The 12,906-nt window shown below is 35.6% G+C and overlaps 1 protein-coding gene across 3 annotated transcripts; it reads right to left on the bottom strand.

Annotated features, from left to right (window-relative positions):
* Positions 1–615: 615 nt before the first annotated feature.
* Positions 616–5,101, bottom strand: LOC103402000 (uncharacterized). Of its 3 annotated transcripts, XM_017323323.3 has the most exons (5): positions 4,803–4,913; positions 4,451–4,524; positions 4,188–4,263; positions 3,006–3,268; positions 616–2,033 (listed from the first exon to the last, which is right to left on the bottom strand). In XM_017323323.3, exons 3-5 carry the CDS (start codon positions 4,210–4,212, stop codon positions 843–845), a joined length of 1,479 nt encoding a protein of 492 aa, XP_017178812.1. In that variant the 5' UTR covers positions 4,213–4,263; positions 4,451–4,524; positions 4,803–4,913; the 3' UTR covers positions 616–842. The 3 variants fall into 3 exon arrangements, with proteins under 3 accessions (XP_017178812.1, XP_008338962.1, XP_028950144.1); XM_008340740.4 differs by lacking the exon at positions 4,451–4,524 and having other exon boundaries at positions 4,803–5,101; XM_029094311.2 differs by lacking the exon at positions 4,451–4,524 and having other exon boundaries at positions 4,188–4,281; positions 4,803–4,903.
* Between the last annotated feature and the right edge of the window lie 7,805 nt (positions 5,102–12,906).

Below are 12,906 nucleotides of genomic sequence, written 5' to 3'. Positions count from 1 at the left end.
ACTTAAGTTGACGAAAAATTGGATAAAATAGCTTTGAATATAATAATAGGGATGGAATTAGAAAATTTTAATGAATTTAGGGACTTATTTTACAGAAAAAATAATTTAGCGATCTAATTTTTACTGAGTTGATAGTTTAGGAACTAAATCGGTACTTCACCTATTTTTTAAATCTCATCCTAGAAACTTGCCCCCACATAACAATAATTGTTGATAAGCCTCCAACATGTCTTTTACAGACATTTGAGGGACCAACAAACAACAACTAGGTGTTATTTCACTAATTAAGATCGACTGTATGAATTCTAAAACATCACTACATTCGGCCTTACACCAAGTCATAGCGCCACTGCCCTTGGTCTTACACCAAATCTTCTGCTTGCCCCAAGTACTCGATATCTTTTCTTACAATCTCTTTTCTGAGCCTTCCTAGGCCTTCCTTTACCCCTTTTACCTTAAGTCTCTGCCTTATAGTTGTATCTTCTAACCGAAGCATTCGTAAATCTTCAGTTCATGTGTTCAAACAACCCTAACCGATTTTCTCCCATATTTGAGAGGCCGCTTTTTACAATTATCAGATTGTGTCATGTCCATGACCCCAATAGAAAGAAGAGATTAATAATTAATCATGTCCATAAATCACTATTCCAATCAATTGTGTCTGACAGAGCGGCGGTAAATTAAATAGTTCATAATCTAAACGAAGCCTACTAAAGCCTCAAATTCTTACTAACTTAAAAAAAAAAACCTTGCTGCAAACAACTGCACTGCATTTCTCTCAGATAGTAACAAGTCCTCTCCTAGCATATATATTTCTTTTCTTTGATTAGAAGGGAATGCTCTTAGCACATATGTTGCACCTGCTTGGCTTCATTTTCTGATTGGTTCACACCACCCGTGACAGTTGAAGTCTCGAAATAGGGCACCCCGGAGTTGCTTACATGTGAAACCGCGCACCCTGCTCCTGCTCCTGCTTCAGGCACCATATTCGCTTCTGAAGCCCAGGGCGTCGTATTTCCAAATGGAACTGCTCCAGCATCATGATATGGCAATAGAACTGCTCCAGCATCATGATATGGCAATAGAACAGCTGCCACATCATGATATGACGGCGGAGCTGCTACCGCATCATGAGTTTGGCTGTCACCTTGCTTGGATTCATCTTCTGATTGGTTCATACCAACCGTGACAGTTGAAGCCTCGAAATAAGGCACCCCGGAGTTGCTTGCATGTGAAACCGCCTGCCCTGCTCCTGCTCCAGGCGCCATATTCGCTTCTGTGGCCCAGGGCGTTGTATTTCCATATGACAATGGAACTTCTCCAGAATCATGATATGGTAAAAGAACTGCTCCCGCATCATGATATGACGGTGGAACTGCTACCAGATCATGAGTTTGACTGTCACTGTGATTGAAATACGAAGCTGTTGACTGCCCATGTGTAGCACTAACATCATTATCGCAGGGAATCAAACCAGGTTCCCATTCAGAGTGAGAATGAGACACCCATTCATGAGTGTTTGGTGCTGCTTCTGCAGCCATTGGTTGAACATGTGCGTTGGCTCCACTTCCTGATATTTCGCTACCACCCATGTTTACTTCAGAGTTGCCTTCATTTTGTACTTGAGTCTGGCCAGCCTTGTCTCCTGTGGGTTTCTTCTTAAACTTCCTCTTCTGAGGTCGAGGTTTCTTTGGTTTAGGAACATCAGCAGTCTCTTCGGAATTAGTAATTGGTGCTGCCTGCCTTTTTTTACATGGAACCACAGTTAACTGAGTGTTCCCAACTGATTCCTTAGATGACTCAGAATTGCTTGACCGGATAGCTAAAAGAGCAGTTCTAGCTACCTTTATCTCAGCTTCTTTTTTCGTTTTTGCCACAGCTCCAACATAACGAATTCCCCCAATCTCTACCGTACATGAAAATAGTGGTGTTTTATCAGCGGTTTCTTCCTTTTGGCACTCATATAGAGGAATAGCGTAATTCATCTTTTGTGCATACTCTTGAAGCAGATTTTTGCACAAGCCAGTTTCATGCTAGAACAAACAGCAAAATCAAGGTCAGGCCGTGATTAAAATGGTACACATATTTGCACTGCCAATGCATTTTTCTGAAGATAAAAATAAAACAATTCAAATATTAAAAAGGCATTGGACATTATAAATCAATCAGAGGATTCATACGGATCAAAATAGAAACATACATATGGCCGTCTGTAATTACATTTACACGTGTTCAGGGCACAAGAAGTCAGGTTCAGCTGACAATTTGTTGTTTGGGCAGAAAACTTTTGAGCTCTTGAGAACAAAAAGAAGGATACTACACATTGCTTTAGGTAGCAAACTGTTATGTCGTATCCTCTATCAATAACTTTAGTGCCCGTTTAGACTTTCATTCTTAATTATTTGTTTTTCTAGCGGTTCCACTTTTGTTGTTCTTAATCAAATTCTTTGTTAAAAAAAAAAAAAAGTTAGTCAAGCATAAACCACAACCGCATATCTAATAAGATCAAGAATGGCAAATATTATCTATGCCATTAGTTGAAAGGTAGACATAAAGCAGAATACAACCAAGGCCCCATAACGTTCAATTGTAAGCTTCTTTCAAACACAACTACAGGTCAGCAACTAGACCACTAATGCAGTAAAAACACATACAATCTGACTCTTCTAGGTCATCTTTTTGTAAATGGTTGTTTTACACACAAGCAAGGGGAGGGAAACGAAATAACATTTGCCTCACATAAATCTTCGGCCAGGAGCCATTTATTCCTTCCTGTTATATGAACATGCTCAAAGCAGTTTCATAATGAAAGTAACCACTCCATGAGGTTTACAATTTAATCAACTAGATATGTACATACTGACATCTGTGTTACCATGTGGAGGAGGGGAGAGAGAAAAGAGAACAAAACGGTGGGATTTGAAGGGCAATAAAAAGATCAGACGACTCAGACTAATAACAATATTAGCTTGTACTTATAATTCAGTTAAGGATAAACAACTTACAATAGGCTGAGAGATTGATCGATCAACATCAGCAGATTTAGCTAACTCCACAAGAGCCACTTCAGCAGCTGACTGCTCTGCTATCTTACGATTGGAAAATCCAGGCAAAGAATCGTATCTGACTTCATTTACTATTACTGTAGACTTGAAAGAAGGCGCATGGGAAGGACCCTCTTTTGTAGTCTCATATACTGGTGTAGGCATTCCCACTTTTTGTGCATATTCTTGTAACTGGCTCTTGAATACATAGCAATTTGAAACACCTTGTAGCGGACAGGAAGTATACGAAAGAAGATACAAAATCAATGCTTATTAAATATAAGAAAACAAAAAGTAATCTGTAAACACTGATTATGTCCTTTATCATAAATAAATGAGAAATATACATATATGCAACATGAAACTACATGAGTCTTCTTTCGAAGGGGAAAGACACTTAATATCCTGGCCAGTTGATGTACAATTACTTTTCCGACCAGGCCCCACAAATATAAGTAGAATTTGCTAGGAGAACCTGTTTTGTGGGACATAATCTGTTTAGAAGAACGATATTTCGTCGACTGTTCCTGTATTACTACTTGCAAGGATAAGTTTTACCACACAATGTACACCCATTGATTAATTGATCAAGAACTCTCAATGTTCCTTTTGTTAACTAAGTAACCCTGAGTACACATAAAACTAAAAGGCCAGAACAGAAGACACCTATTACTTCCCTTTGGAGTAACCAATGTTAACCACTGACACATTACAAAACCAGTTTGGCACTCGCGGTTAAAATGGCAAGCACTTCAGAGTTCAGTTCCACCACATTCACCAGTAAAGTCTCCAAAAAAAGATAATAACAGCTTTAAATCAAATAAGATTTAAACTTATGAATTCAATTACTCTTCATTTCAAATTATGATCTTAAGCTCTCTCGCACAATTTCCACATGTTGTAGATGCGATAAAACCCGCGAATTTAAGAATGAAATTATCTGGGCACAACCCTTTTTAACAAGGTCATCCAATGTTCAAAAGGCATAGAAAAAAAAAATAACAAATAAAATAAAAATCAAGTCATTGTATGTAACTACTAAATAGTTTCTTATCAAAGCAAAAAAGAGAAAAGAACAATATAATATTTCCCAAGGAATTATATTAGACTTAATAGCAAAAAATGGGGTAAAGTTTTGGATACCTTGAAAGCCTTCGTTTGTGGACATAGCTCTCACAGCGGCTTGTTGACAGCAGAATCAAAACCCAACACTTTGATCCTGACAGAAATTAAAACCCTAAATTCTGAAATTCAACCTCCATTTCTAAATTTAAACCCAAATTCACATTCACAGATTCTTAAACCCTGAAATTCATCCCAAATTAAAACCCTAAATTCTAAAATTCTTCACCAATTCGAAATCAAAATCCTTAAATTCACAATTTCAAATTCGTAGTTAGACTTACTTTGAAGGAGATAAACAAACGGGACGAAGCGGTGGTAGTGGCTGGGTTCGGGATCGCGAAGAGGAGAGATAGGTCTGGGTTTAACAAAAAATTATAAACTAAAAATGTAGAAGCTAGAGATTATAAATTAAATTTAAAAAAAGTTTTCAATTTTCATCCAAACCCATAAAAAAAATAAAAACGAAAATTGGGTTCCATAAAGGGGGAGAAGAGTAGCAGTTCATGAGACATTTGTTCTAAAATTTCAAAAAATTAATCTATGAAAACGTGATATGAGTCTCGAATTAAACCCTAGCCGTAGCAGAGCAAGAACAGGGAGAGGGAGAAAGAGGAGAGAGAAGAGAGAGAGTACCTGAATTTTGTTTTCTTTTTTTGCCGGAATAACTTTTGTTTGATGGGCAAAGAGAAAAAGATGAGTTGCAGAATAACTGAACTGTGTTTGCAGCATTTGCGAGTTGTTGGAGTCATCAGTACAGGGTGGTACATCTATTCCTATTAAAATACGTAGTGTATCACTTGTGTTCCTATCACAGCTAAAAATTTCTCGGAGCAATGGCCTTTGGTACCTCCCAACTTTTGGTCCGAATGGGACTCGCGCATGACAGCATATTTCCGCTCGTTGAGAATTTTTATAATGTTGTTACGAGAAGTACCGTTAAACTGCGACCTGTGTGCAAAGAGTTCACGATCAATATTATTTTTGAGAGAGTACTTTAGCATTTCTTTGTTATTTATTCTGAAAAGTAATTCTATTTATACAACTTTACCTATTGACTAAGGACAAGAGTAATTAATATTTAAAAGCCAAAAGGTGAATGCTTTACTAAATCTGTGCACAACTCCTTTCCTGTATATTGATTTCTGCTTTTGTTTTGTATGCATTGTTGGTTTTATCATTCACGTGTCATTATTGCTTTAGATTTCTAATGAGATTTTCAACCATTGTCGTTGTGCCATGTCATTGTTTATTGGTAATATTCGTTCATATTTTTTTGTGTAAGATTATCGATCATTCACATAGTGTCACATATCTTTATCCGATCTTTGGTTTCCTATTAGCGGGTCATGAGCAAGGAAGAAAATATCGGTGATATCGGAAATATCGGTAGTCCGAAAACACGGAAATATCGATGGAAATATCGGTAAAATATCGATATCGATAAAAATTACATGGAAACCACGGAAATTGTAAGAAAAACTTGGAAATTTTTATTGAAACTTTGTAGGATGTTTATTTAGTCAATTATCTATTAGTTTATCACAAAAAATTGGAAGGAAATGCATTGCATGATGGATTTAACATTATCAAGTTGATTATATAGCGATCTGACAAACATTATGAGTGTAGAAAATATGTAGTAATTAATGAAAGAAGTCTAAACACACCATAATCATTTATATATAATGAATTAGTGCAATATTTTACACTTTAGTACCACATAGAGTTCCTATGAGGTTCAAATTTGTCACTATCTTCATCATCTCTATGTGTAGAATGAGTGTATTGTGAAGAGTAGTTATCAAATGATAAATCCCCAAAATAGTTTTGCATGTAATTGTTAATATGCCACCCATATGGATCTGAGATTGGTTGAGGTTGTCCATAAGAAAAATCATTTGAAGATTGAGGCTGGGATTGTTTCCATGAGTCGCTCGATTCCATCCCAACAGGAATGAGATATGAAGGGTAGGGAAATGGTTGGTTATGAGTATAACCATAGTTACTACTTCCCAATCCAACAGAGTCTGAAGTTCTAGATAACGAGTCATCTTCTTGACTTGACAAAATCCCTTTGCCTCTTTCTCTGCGAGTATAGTCCTTCCCTATGGCACCAATTCCTGGTCCTGCCCGCCTACTGCCATGGTCATCATCCTGTGTTGCATGCGTGAAGTTTGCCTCACCAGTGAAGGGGCTCATATATCCGGGAGGTGGTGGTCCATAATAGTTTCCATATCCACCACCACTACCTCCAGCTCCACTATGTCCTTCATCATTCCCACCTCTGGTGGTAGGTGAGTCTCCTGATCTTGTACTAGAGCTATCATTAGTATCAGCACGATGTTGTGGTTGTGTAGGATTAGAAAAAGGTGGAATTCCAGTGTTGCTTGGTCTTGGGTGCAAAAGTTCTTCGAAAGAGTCAGCGCTGCTAGATCTCACCTCCTCCTCTAATACTCTTTCTACATTTATCCCTTCATTACGTGCTTCTTCAGCAACTCTGGGAGCTGGGTTGCCTTCATCATCATCTAAATGAAGAGGTCTAATCCATTGAAAAAGTTGGTTACCCTCTGTATCATCATCTTCACCAACAATATCAAACACATCTAGTGGGTCACCACGGTCGACATGATCGATTTCTGCTTCCTTATCTCGAATTTGAAGCTTCATGTTGTAGTAGCAATAAACTAATTTTTCCAAGCTATTATGAGCCAACTTATTTCTTTGCTTTGTGTGTATGAGTGCAAATGTGCTCCAATTTCTTTCACAAGCAGATGAGGAAGCTGTTTGTGATAATACTTTTATTGCTAACTTTCTCACAGTTGGTGCATCGGTCCCATACATGATCCACCATTCAGCTACAATGAAAAATAATGTTGATAAGCCTAATAACTCCAACAAATTCTATTATAAACTTATAGTGAAATATGTTTATACTCACTAGGAGACATATTTGTTCGAGCAGCAACTGATGTTGGTTCTCCAAATGTTCTTCTTGCATCTTTAAACCATGTTAGCTGAATACAATAAATTGTGTTAGTTTAATCCAACAAAGTAATTATTATAATTTAAGTAATTGTGTACCTCATTTCCATATTGGCCAACTGCTGGTGATGCAGGGTCTAATTTAGAGTATACATTATGTACAGCACGTATAAGGTTACCATCATCTCCAACACCAGGTCTGTATTGGTATCAGGGATTCAAATAATATGCTGTTCAAAGAAACACATACTCTAATAAGATAAATAATACTTATGCAACTAAAGAAATGAATTGCAAATTATGACATAATTTATACCTGCTGCATGCAAATCGTGGTATAATGTTTTATACCATCGGTCTTCAATTATTTTTACGACCCACCTTGCACCATGTTTTCTTTCCAATTCATCCTTCACTACACGCATCAACTCATATACTGCCCCCATAGTAGGATACACTTCTGTGTCAACGATCCGTAAAACTTTGTAAAGAGGTTCAAACACTTGACACACATGTTCTGTTTGACTCCAAAAAGCATGATCAAGCACTATACTTTCCACCATACGACCTGTATTTGAGCGGCTGAAATTGTGGTTGGCCCAATCGTCACTAGTGAATAGTTGCTTCAACCCTGCTTTCTTCTTGAGTAGGCTGTTTAATGCAATATAGTGGCGAATCGAGTGGTAGCTGGACGAATAATTTCTCCTCTGCAAAATTCACGCATCTTTGCCAACAACCAACCGTGATTGTAAATATAATTTGTGATCGTTCTAGCTCTTTTGACCACAGTAGCAACATTCTCTCTCTTCCCCATTGCCTCAAACATAAGATCAATACAATGTGCTGCACATGATGTCCAAAACACATTATGATGCTTCATTAACTTTTTTCCAGCTTTGACAAATGCAGAACCGTTGTCGGTCACGACTTGGACAACATTATGCTCTCCCACCTCCATGATTACATCCCTCAATAATTTGTAAATATACTTGTAATTCTTTATATGGTCTGAAACATCAACAGACTTCAAAAAAATTGTCTTTCCCTTGGAGTATACCATGAAGTTGATGATAGATAATCTGGTCGGGCCGGTCCATCCGTCACACATGATTGTGCAACCATTAGTTTCCCACTTTGACCTCAACTTGTTAACATACTCGCCAATGTCTTTATACTCCATATCCAAATATTTGTTTCTTATCTCATAGGGAGTGGGAGGTTGTACTCCAACGCCGGCCTGTTGACATCCCACTACCATATTTTTGAAATGATGTGATGATGCCTTCGCAGCAGGGACATTTTCATAGATAAAGAACTTGCTAATTAGACGCCCCATTCCCTCCTTCACATTACCTCCCTTGAAATAACTCCAAACACTCTTTTGACGTGCGTTGGATGACTTATATAAACTTGGGGCTATTGGTGGTGTTGGTTGTGATTCTCTAAGACTGCCTCCCCGTCTCATTTGTGCACCACCACTTGTCCCGGAACCTTGTCCCCTATTAGGAATTTTATGAAGGTGTTCTCTTTCCCATGCTGACTGTTTGGAGGCATGTAATGCTTGTTTCAAACTGCGTCGTTCTTCAGGTCCCATGTCATCATCACATTCGTCCTCATCGTCATCATCATCACTGTCAACCGCTTGGCCATAGACTTCTCCTCGTAGCCCAGCTCGAATATTTTCCATTCCCTGTGTTATCTTTTCCTTCTGCTGTTTTTTATTTTTTAATAATGTGCTGATGAATGCCTTCACTTCTGGGGGGACATTATCGCATCGTTGGACATTTTTTGATGGATCTAATCCACTAAGATGATACTTCAGTCGTGTCACTCCGCCACTCTTCATTACCCGACCACAATATTTGCAAATTGTGCCATGTTTGTTTCCGTCTATTGGGTCTCCATGTTCCCAAGCTGGATCACGTTTACTGGACATCTTAAACGTACCTATATTTATTTTTCATGAAAATTAGACAATTATTTTTTGATAAAAATAAGAGAACCTAAATAATAAAGTTATTCTACAGAATAATTAAATACAAAGTAAAGAAAATGATTGTAAAAATTTAAGTAATTATACAAATAATATGGAATAATAAAACCTAATATTAATGAATAATAATCCAATTTGATAATAATTCAATTTGTATAATAATAATCCAATTTGATAAAAAAAAATCCTAATATAAAACATGGTGATGAATAATAATCCAATTTAATGAATAATAATCCAATTTGATAATAATCCAATTTAATGAATAATCCACCAATTTGATAAAAAAAAATAATCCTAATATAAAACATGGTGATGAATAATAATCCAATTTGATAATAATCCAATTTAATGAATAATCCACCAATTTGATAAAAAAATAATCCTAATATAAAACATGGTGATGAATAATAATCCAATTTGATAATAATCCAATTTAATGAATAATCCACCAATTTGATAAAAAAAATAATCCTAAAATAAAACATGGTGATGAATAATAATCCAATTTGATAATAATCCAATTTAATGAATAATCCACCAATTTGATAAAAAAATAATCCTAATATAAAACATGGTGATGAATAATAATCCAATTTGATAATAATAATCCAATTTGATAATAATCCAATTTAATGAATAATCCACCAATTTGATAAAAAAAATAATCCTAAAATAAAACATGGTGATGAATAATAATCCAATTTGATAATAATAATCCAATTTAATGAATAATCCACCAATTTGATAAAAAAATAATCCTAATATAAAACATGGTGATGAATAATAATCCAATTTGATAATAATAATCCAATTTGATAATAATCCAATTTAATGAATAATCCACCAATTTGATAAAAAAATAATCCTAATATAAAACATGGTGATGAATAATAATCCAATTTGATAATAATAATCCAATTTAATGAATAATCCACCAATTTGATAAAAAAATTTCCTAATATAAAAGAATAATAATCCAATTTGATAATAAAAAAACCTAATATTAATGAATAATAATCCAATTTGATAATAAAAAAATCTAATATTAAAGAATAATAATCCAATTTGATAATAAAAAAACCTAATATTAATGAATAATAATCCAATTTGATAATGAAGATGGTAAGGGAAATAAAATAATAAATAATATTAAACATATTAAAATTATCCTAGGGAATAATTATACAACATTACTTAATTACTTAAAACAATTAACATTAACATTACTTAATTACTTACAAAAATTAACATGCAAGTATTAATTACTTAAAAAGATTAACATACGAGTCCACACAAATTTATTTGTTGTTGTATAAATTACAATAATATAAATTTAAGTTTGTAAACTTACCTTAAATATGGAAGCCTTTGTGTTCAAGTTTTGGAATGGATCTGGAATGACTTTGAAAATGGTAAGGAAAATAAAATAATAAATAACATTAAACATATTAAAATTATCCTAGGGAATAATTATACAACATTACTTAATTACTTAAAAAATTAACATGTAATTGTTAACATTACTTAATTACTTACAAAAATTAACATGCAAGTATTAATTACTTAAAAAAATTAACATACGAGTCCACACAAATTTATTTGTTGTTGTATAAATTACAATAATATAAATTTAAGTTTGTAAACTTACCTTAAATATGGAAGCCTTTGTGTTGCTTGGCTTTGGAAAGGATCTGGAATGGTTTTGAAAATGGTATGGGAAGAAGAAGAAACGAAAATTCTGTGAATGCCTCTGATACTCCACTGGATGAAAGAATGTAAGTATATAACAGACATTGACACTGTTTTGCATGTGAAAGACTCTTACTGACTGTCACACGATTTCATTATGAAAGCAGTATTATTTGTTGTCCATGTTCTGAAATTGCAAAAAGTTCTTTGGATCATTGGATCAGAGAGCTAGACATAGGTTTGGAATGATTTGGTTTTGAATAATTTGGAGCATTGGATGCTTTTTTTTTCTTACACGCCACCACTCAGACAGTCAAAAAGACTGAAGAACTCACATTCCACCACACACACACTTCGAGACCCCCCACACCACACCACACACGCACACCACACACGTACACCACACACGGAGCTCAGTCTCTCTGTCAATCATTCATTTCCCACTACCATATTCTCGAATCCTCTCAATCTCTCTCTTCTCTCTTCTCTCTCTCTGAGGTCTGAGCCTTCGTTCTCACTGAGAACTTCTCAGTCTTCTCCCTCCCTTCCCCCTTCTCCAGTTCTTCCACACACACACAGAGACATCATCTCTCGAATCTCGATCCTCCTCGTCCGTGTCTCCCTGTCTCCCTCTGCTCCTCCCATCTCACCCGCCCTAAACCTAGCCGTCGACACCACTCGATAATCGCCTTCTAAACCACCTTGATCCATGGAGATCGACCGGAAATCATCGTAGTCCCAGCCGTCGACACCACTGAGGAGCACAACGTTGTCCCAGCCGTCTTGGATTCGTGAGGAAGACGATGTTCCCAGGCTCCTACTTCTCTTCTTCTCGGCTTTTACTTTAAATTTTTGTACAGATTTCAATTTTTCTGCATGTTGCACCTTTGTTGTACTGAAATTGATTTTAGGGATTTAGGAATTAGGGTTTCTATTTTTGTACAGATTGCGATTTTTCTGCATGTTGCTTGATTTTTGTACTGAAATCGATTTTAGGGATTTAGGAATTAGGGATTCAGTTCATTTGCTTTGAATTCGAATTTGGGGATTTATGGATTCGGTTCATTTGCTTTGATTTTTGTACTGAAATCGTTCTTCTCGGCTTGTAAATTACAATTTTTGTACAGATTTTCTGCATGTTGATTTTTGTACTGAAATCGATTTTAGGGAATCCTGTATTGTATATTCAGTTCATTTGCTTTGAATTAGAATTTGGGGATTTAGGGGTTCGGATTATTTGCTCCGGCTGTGTTCTCCGATGAGTCCATACCAAATATCGCGATAGTTTCGAAAATATCGCGATATTATCGATAATATCGCGATATTCTGCCGAAAACAAGTTGGATAGTTAATAAAATATCGGGGTCCCAAAAAAACGATAATATCGGCGATATTTCGCCGATATTATCGATATTTTCTTCACTGGTCATGAGTAACACGCATCCAAACCTTACATAATGCAACTTCTTCGATCAAACATAAAATATATATATATATACTACGCAAACATAAAAAGGAAAATTCGTAATTGAAAAAAATTAGCATTGGGCAAAATTTTACGATGCTGCGTAGTGATACACTCCGACTCAGAATATCTATCTAGACTCCGAATCGAGTTATGATGGCTGACACCAGGAAGGTGACGAAGCCATAAAGTGTAGTGATGTGGAAAATGGGAATAAATTTAAGCCTAAATGCAAGAATGCGCATGTGAGCGGGAATAAACTCATTTAACACGTGATGTCAGAGCATAAGTAAAGTACAGTAAAGGTAGGACAAGAATTATACCATCTAAGATAATCACCAATACCAAGATTTGATAAGAATCCTTGTCGACATAGAAGTTCCACCACTAAAATCTAGAGGGGCGAAAAACAAGGGTAAGTGAGCCTAAAAATAAAGCTATGTAAAAAAAACCTTTTCGAAAACATAATAATCCCTCACCGTAAAACAAGTATAATTTCTAAAATATACATACTACGTATAGTATGAAAATACTTACCTTAGCCTACAATATCACAAGAATTCAGTATGTCATAATATTTTAGAAATAAACATCTAACGTCTGGT

The sequence above is a fragment of the Malus domestica genome, chromosome 15, assembly GCF_042453785.1.
Source record: "Malus domestica chromosome 15, GDT2T_hap1".
Lineage (NCBI taxonomy): Eukaryota > Viridiplantae > Streptophyta > Magnoliopsida > Rosales > Rosaceae > Malus > Malus domestica.
Note: the sequence above shows the minus strand (reverse complement) of the source record. Positions and strands in the feature narration are given on the sequence as shown.

Coding starts and splice junctions, on each gene's coding strand:
- LOC103402000 (XM_008340740.4), bottom strand. CDS start 4,212: ATGTCCACAAACGAAGGCTTTCAAG. Junction 3,269..4,187: donor CACAAACGAAGGCTTTCAAG/GTATCCAAAACT, acceptor GTCCGCTACAAG/GTGTTTCAAATTGCTATGTA. Junction 2,034..3,005: donor GATCAATCTCTCAGCCTATT/GTAAGTTGTTTA, acceptor TGTTTGTTCTAG/CATGAAACTGGCTTGTGCAA.